Source organism: Dryas octopetala, chromosome 2 (genome assembly GCF_963921425.1).
Source record: "Dryas octopetala chromosome 2, drDryOcto1.1, whole genome shotgun sequence".
Taxonomy (NCBI): domain Eukaryota; kingdom Viridiplantae; phylum Streptophyta; class Magnoliopsida; order Rosales; family Rosaceae; genus Dryas; species Dryas octopetala.
In genome coordinates, this window is record NC_141367.1 from 20,789,020 (window position 1) to 20,807,795 (window position 18,776).

The following is an 18,776-nucleotide window of genomic DNA, read 5'->3' on the forward strand; positions in this document are numbered from 1 at the left end:
AGATTTTAAATAAATAAATTAGGATTAAATATCAAATATCAATAGTTTTTCAGTAAAACAGTAAGATATTAATTTTTTTTTAGTTTAGGTACTAACTTAGAGCAAGACATTTTGTATTAGGTCACAAATCGGTTTGCTATACAGTTGTTACTGTCAAACAGTCACAGTTGTGACTGTTTCAAATTCATAAAAATTCAAAATTTATAAGGGTTTAATACTTTGGATTTATGCTTGAAAGATGAAATCTTATTGCCCAGAGACTAAACATTAAAGTTTAAGGGTTGCAAATGCTTGCATATATTGAAAAAACAACAAATTAATAAAAAAATTATGACTGTTAGACAGTCACAGCTCGGTATAACCATATTTTTTAAAGTTAGTACTTAAACTGAAATTTAGTATCTAAAGTGAAATGACATAAACGTTTTGGTAGTTAAAATGAAAAATATTGTAATTTGGTACTTAAAGTCAACAGACCTATTTTAAATTACTCAATTTTAATATTTAATGTGATAGTGTATGTATTAATATTTTACTTATTTATATGAGTGAACACAAATATGAATTTATGAAATCTCACATTATTTAGAAGTTATGTATAACAATTCACAATTTTTAAGATTTTTCTTTATGATTTACCAAAAAATATAAATAATTTCCTTTATAATATAGGATTTGTAATATAAACATTTTAAAAATAACCCATAACCTTTGCATTCATAATAAGAGGCCAGATTAAAAGATAAGTACGTGAAAACAAGATAAGCATGATATTAAACTACAATAATATATGTTGATTTTGAAAGCAAAACGGCATCAAGAGTATAATGCGAAACTCATAGTTTCTCTCTTTTTTTTTTTTAATAAGCAATTCAAAACTCAGTCATGATTTGTAATATTTTTCAAACTTAGTGTTCAAATAATAAGAGTTAAATATAAGTTGTGAATTGGTGTATATGACAGAGTGGAAAATGAAAAGGACCAGCTTGAATTACTAATCAACGAAAGAAATGAGGAATGAACATATGTGCATATGTATAATTAAATAGCACTGGTTTTAATTAATGGGGTCTCTAAGTCGGTAGTCAAATAAAGACATTAGTAGTTGGAAATACGACCATTCTCATCTCTAACTTGGTTCACGAGATTCACTGGTTGGTGGGCTGGTGCCTTCTCAGCTTGCGGGGGGGTGTTAAATGTTAATTCATTTGTGTTAATAAGGGAAAAGGGTAATTACGTAATTTACAACGCTGTAGAGTGAGTTAGTAACGGCACACTCTCAAGTCTCAAAGTCTTCTCATGCACGTTGGGAATTCCTAGGCGCCTCCTCCCAAGACGTCTCTCCTGGCCATTACGGGCCGGGCCCTATAGGCCTATACTATACAATATAATTAAATATCAATATTATTTTCCATTTTTTTTATTTCTTTAACAAATATTAAATTAACTACAATACTTCACTTTTTTATATCAATATCTCTCTTGAGTCTTGACATCATTATTTAAAAACATGCAAATTATTTTCTTAATTATTTTTAAGAAAATACTTTTCTTTTTCGGTCATTTTAGAAATTACTTAAACATGCAATATAAAAAATAAAATATACAAAATGATACTATCAAAATATTTTTGAAAAATAAGAATGATACAATTATTGTAAATTACTTCACTTTACATTATTTTCTATCTTTCATTTCTTCCTACACCGACTCCCCCCGCACATTATACCTGTAATAATCATTTTATATTTTTGAGTTCTATAATATTGCAAGTCCAATTAATTAAAAGAAGGCCAAATTTTAAAAGTATAGGAATATTTAAGCACATACCTGTATATATAGTTTAGGGTTAATTACAATTTAGTACCTCAACTTTACCTCCTATTTCAAGTTAGTACCTCAAGTTTAAAAAGTTTCAATTTCATACATCAACTTCCATTTTGTCACAATTTCATACCTCCGTTACTACTACCGTTAGGAAGTCCGTTATCCGCCTACGTGGCGCTGACGTGGCGCACGCTGACCCAATCACTAAGTGTTGACTTGATTTTTAATAATTTCCATGTGGCAGAATAATAATAAAAAAAAGAATAAAATATTTAAAAATTAATTAAAATATAAAAAATTGAATTAAAAAAAACACAACCCTCATCCCCTCCCCCAGCCCGACCCACCCCCTTCCCCCTCCCCCTCCCCCTCCCTGCAACCCATCCCCTCACCACAACCCAACCCTGCCGGTAACCTCTTTGTCTCTCTCTCTCTCTCTCTCTCTCTCTCTCTCTCTCTCTCTTCTCATCCTCCTTGGCCGCGATGACGATATGTTGTCTCTCTCCCCCGATGCCGCTACCATGTTCGAGATCTTCCTCCCGAACCATCGCCAGTCGTTCCCTTTGTTCGGCGGCAGCGTCACCTCGAGTCAGAGACGGCGGCGTAGTGGTCCACTGCCTCTGCGAAACTCTAGAGAAACACCAGGTGGTTGTGGTCGGCTTCTCGTTTCGCCACCGTGACGATCGTCCAGCATCATCCAGCAGAAATTGAGAAAAAAATAAAAAATAAAAAAAATACCCATCTCGCCCAGCAACCCAAAATAAAATGGAAAAACCCCATGATCTAGATCTTGAATAAAACGAAGAACACTGCATCGGTAACCAAGATCAACCCCAAAACCATTCTCTTATCATTTTTGCCCATTTATGTCTTTTTCTTCATTTTTTGAGGGGTTTCTTCAATTTAATGTAATTTTTTTATCTTTTATCAAAAATTGTTATTTTTGTTGGATGAATTTTGATGGGTTTGAATTGTTTGGGTGTACTACCAATTTGGAAGCTTGGAAGCACAGAGGGGGAGGGGCTGGGTTGTGGGGAGGGGATGGGTTGCAGGGGAGGGGTTGGGTTGCGGGGAGGGGAGGGGAGGGGATGGGTTGCAGGGAGGGGAGGGGAGGGGAGGGGATGGGTTGCAGGAGAGGGGTTGGGTTGCGGGGAGGGGAGGGGAGGTGAGGGGAGGGGATGGGTTGCAGGGAGGGGGAGGGGGAGGGGTGGGTCGGGCTGGGGGGAGGGGATGGGGGTTGTGTTTTTGACCAAAAAAAATAAAAAGAATTTTTTTTTGTAAATGATTTTTCTGTTTTTTTAATAAATTTTTTTTTACACGTGGCAACTTAGGTGTTTAATCAAAGTTCAAATGGATGAAATTATGGTGAAAAGACGAAAATATCCATGCCACATCATCAAAGATAACGGGTCACTAACAGAAAATCTAACGGAGGTACTAATTTGAAAGAAAATGAAAGTTGATGCATGAAATTGCAACTTTTTGAACTTGAGGTACTAACTTGAAATAGGAGGTAAAGTTGAGGTACTAAATTGTAATTAACCCTATAGTTTAATATTTAAGCACATACCAGTACATATAGTTTGTGTTTTTATAATCGAATATCTATTTTCAATCTCTTCTCAATGACGAATTAAAAGAAAAAAAAAGTCTCTTCTTAATGATCATTCATGTAAATTACAGTTAAATACAAAATTATTTAGTGGAGTGTATTGTATATGGATTTTAAAAGACTTTTGTGGAATTTAAAAGTTATGTGGTATTCAATTAAGACTTTTAAAGATTTTAAAAAATTTCATAAAAGTCTATATGTATTCAATTAAGAATTTTAAGTAGTTTATAAAAATCATGTGGTATTCAATTAAGACTTTTAATGACTTTTAAAAAGTCTGTAAAAGTCTAGGTACATTTAAAAAGTCATTGACTTTTATATAATTCATTTAATGATGTATTCAATAGACTTTAAAAGACTTTTATATGTATTTCAAAGTCATTATAAATCTAATCTCTCCCTTGCGAATTTTTAAGAATTTCTATATTCTGTAGAACTTCGTAGAACTTTGTGAAAATTTATATATTCTGCAAAAGTCTATCACTTAAAAAAAGTCTACAAAAGTTTATATAAATTTATATACACTACACCCCTCTTAGTCACATAATAATCATCATAATCATTACAATATTTTATCGATTATATATATAGTAAACTATTTAAAACCCCCAAATTAGAGCTTAGTTATTTCAAAACCTCCAGTCTTACTAAAATTAATTCAGAACCCCCTATTAGTTATTTAAACTCTCCCAAAACCCCCTGGTCAACTAACAACCAGCTGGGTTTGACCCCAAGTTTTTCTAACATTCCAATTATAACCCCAGCTAATCACTTAATCAATTAATCACATTTCTCTCTCTCACATTCTCTTTCTCCTCTGTGTTTTCTCTCTCTCTCTCTCCGCGTGGCTGTCATCGGCGAGTGCTCCGTCGTCCGGCAATGGTTGCCGGCGAGACCGGTCCCGATCTTCTCGTCTCTCCTCTCTCTTCCTCCCTATGCCCTCCACTTGCCGTGAAACCAAACGTCGACGCCGGATCAGGTCTAGGCAGATCTGAGCTCTATTGCTGGCGATTCGCTGATTCTGGCGACGACGAGGTGCCGGACCGCCATGGATGGCTTCCTCTCATCTTACGTCACCTTCATCGACACCAAGAGGTTGATCGGAGATGCGGCTAAGAACTATGGATGGCTTCGGTAAGATCCTTACTCCTCCTCGCTTGTTTATCTTTTAGTAACTTGTAGATCTGCATATTTCCTTACTTATATTAATTCAGAGACGATAAAGATACATCCATCAGAGTAGGAGTTACATACATATTTCCTTACGGATGCTCCTAGATCACATATTCCAACATCATTGACTTTTTTACAATTGTTATTCATCGCAGACCCAGAGGTGATATTCGTTCCTACCTGGAAGGATTAGCTTTGGCTGACAATGTTCAAAATTCTGTGGAGCAAAATCCATTTGGCCAACGAGCCATAGAGTTATAGTGGAGGAAGTATGACCACCTCGAGATTGATGCTATTTGGTTTGTATTGTCTTAGTTTTATTACGTGAAATGTTTCATCTGACACACCTAAGAAACCATTATTGTTTATGCATGGTGTGTTGATGTTCTTCATAAAAAGTTCACTAATATTCTGAAATGTTGGCCTATTGTATTTTGAAATTTTTTGAAATCTGCTTAGATATGCTAAATCAAATTTATTAGATCTTAATTTAGATGAATTAGGCTTAGGAATTATATTGAGATTAAATAATTTCAGTTCGTGAAACATGAGTTTTAAATGAATTTTGAATGAAATTATGGTTCTGAAATATGATGAATCAAATTTGCAGGTAGAAACAGATCGAGGCAGTGGCGGCTGTCGTGTACTCGTCACGCTTGAGGTGATCGGACGACGTTGTATTGTTGGCTACTCCTCTCATCTCAATGACTTGTTGTATTGTTGGTTTTTTTTTTTTTGATAAGGTTGCTGTGTTCTTTTTAATGAAACGGAATTCAGTAAAGGTGTAACTGTTTTAGTGAAGTGTAATTGTTTTAGTAAAGGTGTAATTGTTTTTTAATTAAGGTGTAATTGCATTTTAGTCGAGGTGTAATTGTTTCATCACTTAATTCAGTTTCAGTAAGTGAATTCATAAGTGAATTCTTCAATTTAGTGTAACCGAATTTCTGAAATTCAGTTTCAGTGTAATTGAATTTTTGAAATTCAGTTTCAGTGTAACTGAATTTTTGAAATTCAGTTTCAGTGTAATGAAATTCAATTTCAGTGTTTGATTTTAGTTTTAGTGAAATATTGAGTTTTAGCAAAAACTTCAATTCAAAAAAAAAAAAAAAAACAGTTTCACCAAAATACAGTTACAGTGATGTCAGCATGTGTCAGCGCGCGTCAGCATGCGTCAGAAGGGTAATTTAGGATTATAAGTTTTAGGGGGTTTTGAAAGAGTTTCTAGATGGGTGGGGATTTAGACAAATTTTTTTGGTGAGTAGGGTATTTAAAATTAGGCACTATTATATATATATATATATATTTCTTCGGTCATAATTAAATCCCTCTCCATAGAATTTGATTTAGCTTTTAAAGTTGACCAAGGAATACACAATTCGGATTACAAGATATTTTTATACGATAAGCCTAAAAAGTGATAAATACCACTAAATTACATGTCCATGACTCTGTTTGAAAACATCAATATATATATATATATATATATATATATTACGAGTCCCAGGTAATTAGAGAGTATGAATCATCATGTGTAAGTCCACATAAGGGAGTTGCTATTGGAAGTGTTTGACGGCCATGGACATGCCACGTGGACGAACTGCTGAAGTATTTGCCTGTGTAGGGGGTAGGGTTGGAACTTGGAAGTCAGAGGAGGCACTAGAGACGAGAGAGTAAGCGGTAGACTTGGTTGAGCACGCATGCTTTTGCATGCGCATCAAAATTAAAAGAAGAAAAAACATATTTGGAAAACGCTTTCAAGTTTTATTTCTTTTCTTTTTTTATTGAAAATTTGAAATTAACAAAAAGATATAGGTATAAATAAATCACTAAATATTTTTATATTTACAAATTACTCAATCAACTTTTTTGTAATTTTATTTTAGTCATTATTGACAAAAAAAAATTATAATAGATCAATAAACATACACTACAATGCAGATTTTAGATTTGTACTAAGTTTATGTTTGATTGCTGCTCCCAAAATTCGAGACCTAAACCCTAAGCCGCTAAGTATAGTTCTAGAACCCCAATTATGAGCCCTAATTCTCATTTCTAAACCATAAACCAAATTAAATGTAACATAGTGATTTCAAGCTCATAAGTAATGAACAAAACGAAATTGACAAATTGGTAATTTCCAACGCACCAAAATACTTGACATCAACAAGTGAATTGAGTCTATTGACTAAAGTGAGATAAAATTTCAAAACTCATTCACCTTTATGGAAAAAAAATATGGCCCACAATAACTATTGCATTTCTAAACCCTAAACCAAATCAAATGCAACGTAGTGATTTTACGCTCGTAAGTAATGAAAAAAACGAAATGGGCAAATTGGTAATTTCTAATGCACCAAAATACTTGACATCAACAAATGGATGGGGTCTATTGACTAAAATTGGATAAAATTTCAAAACTCATTCACCTTTATGGAAAAAAAAAAAAATGGCCCACGATAACTATTATGTAATATTACATAAAATTTGTTATAAAGAAGTAACTTTTTCTAATGTTCTTCATACGCTAGCGTACTAATGTAAGGGTGCAAAGCTAGGTTATTTTCAAAATTTTACTAACAAAGTGTCTTAGGAGGTGATTCAATTTAAATTTTTATAGACTTTTATAGACTTTTTTTAAGTGATAGGCTTTTGCAGAGTTTGCAGCTATTGACTTTTGGAGATTCCATAGGATTAATGATAGACTTTTATAGATTTCTATATGGAGTTTAACGGAGTTTGTGAGACTTTTGTCACAGAATTTGATAGAGATTTATCGACTTCTAATATTAAATCCTATGGTCCAAAAACTTGATTAAGCACTTTCAAAATACCAATACATGATTTATCAAAAAAAAAAAAATCAAATACTCAAAGTCCTAAACCAAACAGTCAATTAGAAAACCAAACTTCCTTCACAAAAAAAAAAAAAAAACAATTTATTCTTTTTATAATTTGGAAAACCAAATAGTTAATTCTTTGCTTGAATTAACGATTGGTCTTAAGTAAGAAACTCATATTTTTTAATAAAATTCATACAAAAAATATATAGATCGATTAACAAATAAGAAAAAGATAGCAACAATTTCTTTTCTTTTTTTTTTTCTTCCGTTTGGGTGAACAAAAACCCATTAATATAATCTAGTATTGTATATGTATTATAATATGTATAATATTGGGGTTGTGAAGTCAAATGCCTAGCCATCAAGAAGCTTGAATAATCTCCAACTATAAAGACCTTAAATCCAAATGAAAAAAAACAAAAAAACAAGAAAAAAGGTTATGCATCGCCTATGGAGGAAGGAGAGGGGTCACTGTCCAAAATACCAAAAAAGGGTTGTGTTGTGCTGCACCATATGGAGAGAGAGTCGGAGAAAAAAAAAGTGTATAATCTGAAATCCATAGAAATCTCTAGGTATGAGGGTGGAGAATGATAGACTTTGGGTATATATACCTCACACCATAAAGTTCACAAAACTCCATAATTTAGTAAAGTCTTTGAAAACATCTTGATGGAATGCCCCATGACTATTTGATGAAGTTTTTAAAAGTCATTAAAAGTCGTAATTGAATATATACCACCCGAATTTTGTAGACTCTTTAAAAATTTGAATTGAATACACTTACACTTTTTAATTTCATGAAAGTCAATTAAACACCACCAAATTCCATATCCAATATACCCCCCTTAATGTTGGAAGTTCTCTTTTAAGAAATGAACAATTTTCAGAAACCATAACCACTTTTTCTTGTAATATCTTGATATTACTTAACGTTTAATTTGAACCTGTATTTTGGTGGTGATACACTAGTTTGGCTGGAGTTGGCTTCTTCTTTGTTTGCAGTTTATTACTTTTTTAACAGATGGATAATTGTTTTGCTTTAAAATGTATTAATATACCATGAACTTAAATTGTTTTAAAAAAACTTATGAAGGCACACCGTATATATATATATATATATAGAGAAAATTAGGATTAAATATCAAATATCAATAGTTTTTCAGTAAAGCAGTAATACACTAATTTTTTTTAGTTTAGGTACTAACCTAGAGTAAAATATTTTGGATTAGGTCACAAATCAGTTTGTTATACAGTTGTGACTGTTGAACAGTTACAGTCGTGACTGTTTAAAATTTATAAAAAATCAAAATTTTTAAGAGTTTCATACTTTTGATTTAGGTTTGGAGGATGAAGTCATATAACCCAAAGACTAAATATTAAAGTTTAAGCCTTACAAATATTGAAAAAACAACAAATCAATAAAAAAGTTATGACTGTTAGACAGTCACAGCTCGATATAATCATGTTTTTTAAAGTTGGTAACTAAACTGAAATTTAATACCTAAACTGAAATGACATAAATGTTTTGGTAGTTGAAATGAAAAAACATTACAATTTGGTATCTAAAGTCAATAGACCTTTACCAAAATATATTTAAACTATTTTTTATCGTACCTCCCTCATTAATAAGATTTCGATATGTATTATTAGAAAAAAAAAAATATATATATATATATATATATAAAAAGAGGAAGAATCGGTCAGAAATGAAAAAGTGTGTTTTTTTTTTTTTTAATTATATCAAGGGAAAGACTTTTATTACGAATTCTACAAAGGTGTGTTATATCAACAATATCTAAGCAACAAGTTCCCTATTCCTGGCCAAAAAAAAAAAAAAATCCAACAAGTTCCCTATTTTAGCCAAAATTGTGGGAGCAAAAGACTATGAGTCTATGAGATGCATGAGTACATGAAACTTATGTGGTCAAAATTATAATAGAGTCCATTAATTATAAGGTACTGACAACATTTTTTATTAACCAAACACACCCAATGCCTCATTCTTACTTTGCAGGTCACATCCTACAAAAACTCAACGGCATATTCTTCTTTTGTGGGCCACATGCTTCAAATTCACTAGATCTTCATGCCACGTAATCACCAAAATAGACACAGAAAAAACCAAAATACCAACCATATCCTTACAACTGCAACGGGTCAAAAAAATTAATAAAAAGCTAACAAATGGATAGTGTCTGATACTGATTTGTTGGTTAGAAAAGATATAACTTTTATATAAGGTTGTTGGCCAAGATATTTTAGAATAAAGGATTAGAAGCGTTCTTTTTTTTTTTTTTTCATTGAAATATGGTTTTTATTTATGAAAACCATAAAATGACAATGTATGTTTACTATACCAAAGCACAAAATGACAATAATTCCTCAAAGATTTCAGTTTAGTAAGCAACCATATGAAAGTTTCTGCAGTTTCAGTTCACTTGTAATTCCAGAAACTGCAGTTTCAGTTCACTGTAAACTGCATAAACTGCAGTTTTTTATGCAGTTTCAGTTCACTTGCAGTTTCAGAAACTGCAGAAAGTTCACTTGTAATTCCAGAAACTGCAGTTTCAGTTCACTGTAAACTGCATAAACTATAGTTTTTTATGCAGTTTCAGAAACTGCAGAAAACTGCAGTTCTAGAAACTGCAGAAAAATGCAAAAAACTGCAGTTTGACTTAAAATGGCATAAATGCATAAAGAGAGAAGATGAACGTGAAGAGAGAAGAAAGAGAAAGACAAAAAGGAAATAAAATGACAATTGACCAGATTTCAAGATAAGCCAACTAGCTGCAACTTACCTTGTTATTAAAAAAAACTAATTGGTGCACTAGAGAGTAAAAACAATAAGTAAAAGGTACCTTAGAGTAATTAATTCATTATAATATTCACAGAAGATTGTTATTTTTCATTAAACTTCCTAAAACATTGTATTTTCTGATTAAAAGAAAATTCCTTTTTGTAAGGACCATCCATTTTATTTGTGCTATATTCTCCATAAACGTTCTGAGATCATATAATTAAATAGAATAATGTCCAACTAATATCTTATAATATCGATCTCTTGGACAAGGCCAAATCAACTTGTGGTTATCATTGTCTTAACTTTTTATTAATAAATATTGGTTGTCATATTATCTTAATTAAGCATAATTATTAGCTCCTTGTCCATAACTATGAAAGTTCCATCAACGACACAAATTTAGTAGTTAACTATGGGCCCAAACGGGCCATTCAGTCCACTAATTACATTGAATTAGATTTATGTCGATATCATATTATCATTGTATTAGTATATGATGAATTGGATTAGATTAATAATTAACCTAAACTTAAAGTAAATTTTGTCCACAAACAACGGCTTAGATATTTTTGATAAGTTGACTCGAGCAATAAGAAAAAATGTTGTCAATAAGGACAATGTATTTACCAACTAGCTTTGGTGCAAAAAAATATTTTGATCGAATATATATTATGCAGAGTGAGACAAATGATTATCTTTCTTTTTCGTGGTGCTTTTTAAAATTATGTCTAAAACTATGTCGCTATAAATTTAAAACGATTCATGAAGTTTTACATGTAGGTATAAAATTAATCAACATAAACAAGTTTAGAAAATCTAGACTTACTGAATAACTTCAAAATAAAATTTAAAGATGTTGAAAAAATCTTTATTCGTTGTTAATTAACTTTTAATTTCTTCCTTCTATAAGCAGGCTTAGTCAAATTATTTAATGATATAACAAGAAAGGATGTGTTAAGTATTGATAAACTCTCAAAACCAATCTTTCCATACTAAAATATCTTAATTGAAAACGTATTGTTGAGAACAAGTTGGTAGTTTTATATCCTAATTTGAAGCATAGCCCATGCATGTCATTTGGTTTACCTGAAAAGCTTGGATCTTCCTTGATTTGGACCAATAACATGGCATCATTAGATGTTTGTGTGCCTTGATGGACCACAACAAAGAGAGGATTAGATTTGCAAATCCACATCACTTGTAATATTTGCTTGAAATTGACAATCCCTAAGTGAAAAAACATTGGAATTCTGGAGGCAGACAATGAGACAAAGTAAACAACCATGCATGGGTACCTAGAAATATTCAGGTAGACCAAAGTCGATCTCTACCCACTATGCCCCCTAATCATATTGCCAATTAAGTCAAGGACCAGCCCTCAATCATTATCAATACCAATATACCAAATGAATGGCTATAATACAACCCAACTCCAACAAGATCAATGCCTTCATGCATGATTAGAATGGGATGAAAAACTTGCCCGGCCATCTTGCCATCTTGCCATCTCTATTCTTGTCTTTCATTTTGTCAATCAACATCTACCCTTTTTCCCTCCTCCCAGAAAATTCTTTTTTAGACCTTGGAGGTAGGTTGGAAATGGTGGTTTGCCAAATATATTTAAACTATTTTTTTTTATCATACCTCCATCTTTAATAAGATTTTGGTACGTGTTATTTGAAGAAAAAAAGAAAGAGGAAGAATCAGTGAATCGGTGTTTTTTTTTTTTTTTGTGGTTTTAATATCAAGGGAAAGACTTTTATGAAGAATTCTACAATACATCAACAACAAGTAAAGGCATTAACCAATAAGTTCCCTATTCTAGCCAAAAGTGTGGGAGCAAGAGACTATGAGATGCATGAGTAATTTGACATAATCTGAACACAGGCGTACAAATTTTTCCCGTGTGTACTGCCCATTAAGCACTACAAACTACAAATTAATTGAAGCTCACAGAAATATGAATCATAGTATTTAGCCAGCATGGCATATTGGCATGCAACACACACATCTAGTATATATATATATATATATATATAAATATTAATTGACGCCCTCATACATGTATAGTTTCAAAATGGAATGGAAATCATATGGATCTACTACCGATCTAGGTCCTGGAATCCATGGTCAAGATGGTGCTGAGATTCATGGGGTCCATGTGCTTGGTAGAACCTGTCAAGATGTTCTGAACAATGAAACTGTTTGCTTTTTCCGATGGATGAAATGCATCCCAGAATGCGTATTGGTCTGTGTTGGTGCACAAGTTTGAGGCCACAGTGCACAGTCCCAGCCCATTGTAAGGTCCTTGTCTACAGCATGCAACCTTTGATGTAACAAATCCTGTACAAACCAAATAAGCATGTCAATAACGACTTGGAGATCGCCGAAAACATTATATATTATAACATAAGCACGAACACAAACACAAACACGAACACGAACGCCAACACCATAATTCTGAATCAAAATTTGGGGGTGGGGGGTTGTTAAGAAAGAATCAAAATTTGGTTCAACATAGTAGAATTTCTGAATATATCAATTTGTGACCCTAAAGTACTAGAATATGCTCCACTATCCTACCGTCTGGATGTTACTTCCTGTACTTCAATATTTCATTGAAATTGTTGGCTTTGTAACAACTTTCCTAGTATTATCTGTTTCCTGCATTGCAGTTAATTTGCTAAGCTTTCAAGCTATTATTCATGGAACTATGAGGAAATCGAACTTCTATTATGTCTTGTCAAGCTGGTTAATTTGGTTGACTAAGTTAATCGTGTTTTTTAAATATAAAGAATGATAAGGTTAATTTTTGAAAATGACGAGTGTTAAAATAGATTCTTCATTTTTGGAAAACTGCAATTTGATACTGTTCCGCAAATACAGCCGTCAGCAAAAGAATCTGCACATACAGAGTATATAAGGGGGAAATATCATACACAGTCAAACTTAAAACCATGGTGTTCAACTCAAATTTCATTAGTGTTACTGTGTCTGTTACAAAAAAATATAGTCATAATCTCATATTTTCCTTTGTATCTGAACATCAATAACCAAAATGACTAAATCTAAATTTCAAGAATCAAGATTACTATCCAGTATAACAGATCATTGTTAACACTGAAATTGCAAGCTCACTTATCAATGCACGCTTCAATTTAGAAATGCTTGTAAGGTAATGGCACATAAACTAACATTTTTGGACACTCTAGGATATGCGTGTGTAAAATTCTGTCTCAACTTTAGTTGAACATATTGGGTAGGGGCCTCACTGCCATAAATGCATCAACCATCTGCAAGAAGGAAACATGATGTAAAAATTATCCTGGATTTCAAATATGGGAAATTGGGAAGTTATGTATAAAAACATCCCATTAACCCATCTTAGGCTCTTAGCAAGCCCGGAAAAAAAAAAAAAATATGAAAGAACAATGAGCACATACTGCACTAATTACACGGGAAAGTGATACAAATGAGTTCAAAGAAAGCAGACTTAGACCCATAATATGAAAATTGAAATTAGACCAGGGCGTATTCAATGTATAATATCTCCACTAAAGGTGATATATTGATATTAATCCTATAGACATCAAATTCATACTAGTTATGCAATACACAACCAACACAACATACATTATTTCAGTTCCTAAAGTTGACAATCTAGATATATAGTCTCAAAATGACAATTGTCAATGATACTTCAAAAACATTGTAGATCAAGTGTCAAATAATGGCCTAAATTACAGACAACTAACTTTCCAATATTCACATTACACATGACGTACTTGGTGGAAAAAATAAAACTAATTGACATGTAAAACATATAGTTTCTTTCTTTTGATGAATATGTTCCTCTCTAAAATCAGGACTGTCAATCCTTCAATGCCAAGAATGTCATGCAATGAGCATACTCAGATTATATTGATTATATATAGTTATTAGAACATTTTATAATAACTACCATTCCAACTAACTTATCTTCTTTTTTTCAATTCAACTTCTTTATACTTATAAATAAATTACTATTTCCATCTTCTGAGTCATTACTAGGGATCCATATAATTCAAAATGTCTGTTGACAATTGAGTAATCATGCAGCAAACACTTTGTCAGTGAAACTAATATGTACCTCTGGTCCCACTAACAACCTAGTTACATTGATGTCATGTGCCAAGAAGCATCATTAAAGAAAAAATTCTTTTTTATTTTTTATTTTTATGGGTGGCTAGAATCATTTATATCAACACAGTGAAAAACAACAACCTATAGAAGGACCAATCCTTTAAACAATGCAGGAAGCTTACCTCATCAGTCACAGCAGCCCTAGCCCTACGATGTCTTTCTACTATTTCAGTCAAAACTTGAATAAGCCGTAGCTTCACTTCACCTGTTAACATGCGTCCTGCACCATACTCCTAACAGCGCCCAAAGCAAATGTAATTAGAACAAAAAAACAGGCAATATTTGTGTTTGTTTACAAATATAGTGAAACATACAAAAACCTTGAAATAAAAACAATCTGTTGACGAAATATTTAATGAAGTTCATTGGAGACAGAAATCTCACCTTCCCTACATGTTCAAGCTCACCATCATCCTCTAGGAAAAAATTAAGGTATTTGAATGGTATATCTACCTGTAACATCCAGAAGATAAAAATATTCCACACTAAGTAACAGCCTACAAGGTACCAAGTACTAACAAACAAATTTGACATACAAGGAATTAAATATGCATTAGCATGTGTAAGTGCCAGAACATGCAAGACAGATAAGCAGATTTGTTGGTTTTTTGTTTGGGTAATCTACAGGGGAGTCCTACTAGTCAACCTCATTGGGTAAATAGAAGATAAAAATAATTCCACGATTCAGTGAGAAGAGAAGGTAGTACATCCAGCAGCAAATAACACTTCTCATGCCAATTATGGAGAACAACTTTCTATTACTAACACGTCAGACAATCCAAATACCTCAAGATTTGCCCCATACTGTCTGTGTTTCTCTATTGAATCTTGTCCGCCAGAAAATGCATACTTGTTTATCTGCAGACACCCGCACAAATGTGATTTCAGTAGAGATCATGTACAAAATAAACATAATCTATGTGCATATACATAATCATCTCTTGAAGAATTTTTGGACCATTTGGATTGAGATATTAGGTTGAAAAATTTGGCACTGTGAAACTAGGGTTTGGTGGTGGAGAAGCTAAGAAATGAGGAGGTGGTTTTGGTTTGTTCATGAGTCCATTAATATAAGTAGCAGTCATAATCTTAATATAGGAGACTAAGAGCATTTAAACAAAGTGCAAATACTCATAGAGTGTCCCATCACCACAATATTGAACTACAATTTGCAGAGAAGAGAACAGGATAAAGAACTGTTGTCCATCAATGTCTATCCAGAAAATAGTCCATAACATGAATTAATTTTAGTATATACTATATACAAAAGTTGAGGAAATAAACCTAAAGCAACATCAAATGCCAACCTTGTTCTTAATTTCCTTTGCGGAATCAGTTACATATATGGCAGAATTTGGATCACTAGCTGACATTTTTCCATTCTCTCCCTGCAAGTATCCACATTCCAGGAAAGATGTCAGAGAAATAAACAAAAACAACAAATACAAGTAGTCATATTCTGCATCAAAATCATAAAACTAAATTCAGCTGGAAAATGTAAATATTGTAGTCTTTCTTATCCATTCTTAAAACTTAGAAACCACTTTAACAAGTAGAAGATAAGTACTCTGTGTCAAATCGTAAAAGTACCTGCAGGGCAGGGAAGAAAGAAGACTCAATCAATGCAGGCTTGTGATATCCAATCCGCGGAGCAACATCTCGTGTCATTCTGAAATAAGGATCCTGGACAAACCACAAACAAATAAAGTATGTTGTTAGTAAATAAATAGATAAAAGTTCAGTCAAATGCACAAGCCACTTTATGGTCAGGTAGATTTCATTCCATATAAAAATATGAAGACACCTTCCAGCAACTAACTGTATATATATGTTCTCCTGAATAGTAAAAGAACTTGTAACATAATGCTACCAAAAATTTACGGTACATTGCTATTATTGTCATGGCAACCATACATATAAAAATAACTTAACCACTTTCAATCATTAGATGGGATTTTGTGCTCTGATAATTATCTGTATCATGTATACCTGGTCAATCGCGCAAGGTATTAAGCAACGAAGATTGTCTTGGCCAGAGAAAAGATGTGGAAATGAACTTGGAAAAGATGGAACCGCCTGCATTAAAACATAAAAAATCATATTGGATCTCCGTAATAGATAATCCAGCACACTTTTACATCCTATGTTTATATTAGATAGTGATAGTCAATAATAAAAACAGAACAACAAACTGGAGGTTTCGGAGAAAGATATTCTTGATAAAGCTTAGGCTTGGACTAAGCAAAGTTTTGTTTTCTTTATTCTGCTGCCAAATACCAAAGCTGTTCGCTACTCACTACTGAAAGCATTAATGGTTGACTGGCAGCAAGTCAAGAATAATAGCTTATAGGAAAATAATAAGCATTTATGAGCCCAATCGAACTTACATGAGGTGATGTTTCTTTGAATAATAGAACGAAAATAGATATTAGCTTCACTCATTTTGGGGAACTAATCAGAAACTAACAAAAATTTCATAATTTGCATGGTATCATAAACAATTTGAGCAAGGAAAATACCTGCACAGGTGGAAAACTAACTTTTCCTATATGATCTTCACCAGTGAAACCAAAAATACCGACAACCTGGATATTAAATCCCAACCTCACAAAATGATTAAAAAAACTCAATAAGGAGGTACACAAAATATCTAGAAATAGAAGGAAATTCAGTAGAGCAAATAAAATAACTCTCCAAGGGGAAAAAACTTTAAATCACCTTATTATACGTGACACACTTTCCAACCTTCACCATGTTCTTGTAGAAGGCACTGCACAGGATATTTGTTACTAGTTTTGTGACTTTCAACTAAATTTGGGATTTATTTTTGCACTATGGTGTCAAACGCACACATGTTACTTACCCACCAACATAATCAAAATCGGAGAAGATGAAGGTTCTTGTTATGTCAAAACCACAAGCAATAATGTCTTTGGCATTCTCCCTGGCAAGTCTCTGGCTCTCTTCCACGGTGAGATTTTTCCACATGCATTTCTCATCATCAGTAAGTTGTATAACTAGAGGAACCTTGAAAGCATCTTGCAAATATCTGCAAATAGAATTACACAGCATAAAGGATATAAAGCATTTCAATGATAACACTTCATTAATTTACTTCAAAACAACATGCAAGCCGTGGCAAATTCCAATACAAAGAAATCAAGGATCATACTTAAGAAAGAGGAAAAAGTATAAAAAAAACAAAACTAAAGAAACACCAACATAAGAGGTTGATGTTTTCTGAAAGTATCAACAGAAAAAGCATATAATGTGAGCTCTTTATATCCCAATTCAATAACAAATACGTATTTCCTCTGTTATTTTTTTCTTTAAAAAACTGGGTTTGTGTTGGTACAAATTTTTGGTTGCTGTGGTTGGTTGTATTAATTGCCAACATAGACATATAATTCTAGCTCGATACCCAAACAAAGTATATATCTTTAGCTTCCCCACTTCAAACCCAAACAAATAGGAAAATACACCCATTTTTGGGGAAAACCAAAAAGAACCGCAGGCCTTACTTAGTGAACATGAAGGGGATGAGATGCCCCAAATGCAAAGACTCAGAGGAAGGCCCTCTTCCCGTGTACAAATAGAACTTCTCCCCTCTTTCATACGCATCAAGAATCTCATTGAAGTCCCTGCGCTCACATACATTCCACTATCAAATCCATTTCTGTATTAAAAAAAATGATAAATTTATCAAAAGACATAGGAGATAGATAGAGAGAGAGACCGGTGGGCGAAGAAGACGCCGCGGCGGAGAAACACGTGGGGAGCACGTGAGGTGAGACGGTGGACGCGGTCGATGAGTGACTGGTCGAGCCTCTGACAGCCGAACTGGTCGATGAGCTTGTCGTAGTCGATTTTGCCGCCATCTTTGGTCGCCACTTTCCATGGATTGACTATCTGCTGCTCTTCTTCTCCACCTTCGTCTCTCTTCTCCTCCATTACACTCTCTTTCCCTCTGTCACAGTAGTAAATTTTTTTGGTCCGACTCTGTTACAGTAATTACAGCAGTCTTCTCAATAAGGGCAATACTGTTTTTCAAATCTTTTTTATATTTTCCCCAAGCCGATGTCGTTTTAGGGTTCTATTCAGATCAAAATCCTTCTGTTAAAAACAAAGAATATTCATATTTATCCTTGTTAGATAGTTCTAGAAAATCAAGAATAATCATTATGGATACCAATTTTTCTTATTTTTTGATCCATGTAGTTTAAATTAGGTTTTACTTTGGTCTCTGTAGTTTTAATTGTTATGATTTTAGTCTCTGTAATTTGAGTTAGGTTTCACTTTAGTTCTTGTAGTTTCAATTATTATAATTTTAGTCTACGTAGTT

General features: G+C 33.0%; 1 protein-coding gene across 2 annotated transcripts; it reads right to left on the reverse strand.

Moving 5' to 3' along the window:
- Positions 1–12,460: 12,460 nt before the first annotated feature.
- LOC147293982 (tryptophan--tRNA ligase, cytoplasmic) lies at positions 12,461–18,418 on the reverse strand. Of its 2 annotated transcripts, XM_086231369.1 has the most exons (13): positions 18,171–18,418; positions 17,956–18,075; positions 17,298–17,483; positions 17,153–17,204; positions 16,954–17,019; positions 16,424–16,510; positions 16,025–16,117; positions 15,742–15,822; positions 15,221–15,292; positions 14,819–14,887; positions 14,557–14,667; positions 13,448–13,545; positions 12,461–12,595 (listed from the first exon to the last, which is right to left on the reverse strand). In XM_086231369.1, exons 1-12 carry the CDS (start codon positions 18,383–18,385, stop codon positions 13,495–13,497), a joined length of 1,203 nt encoding a protein of 400 aa, XP_086087495.1. In that variant the 5' UTR covers positions 18,386–18,418; the 3' UTR covers positions 12,461–12,595; positions 13,448–13,494. The 2 variants fall into 2 exon arrangements, with proteins under 2 accessions (XP_086087495.1, XP_086087494.1); XM_086231368.1 differs by lacking the exon at positions 12,461–12,595 and having other exon boundaries at positions 13,207–13,545.
- Between the last annotated feature and the right edge of the window lie 358 nt (positions 18,419–18,776).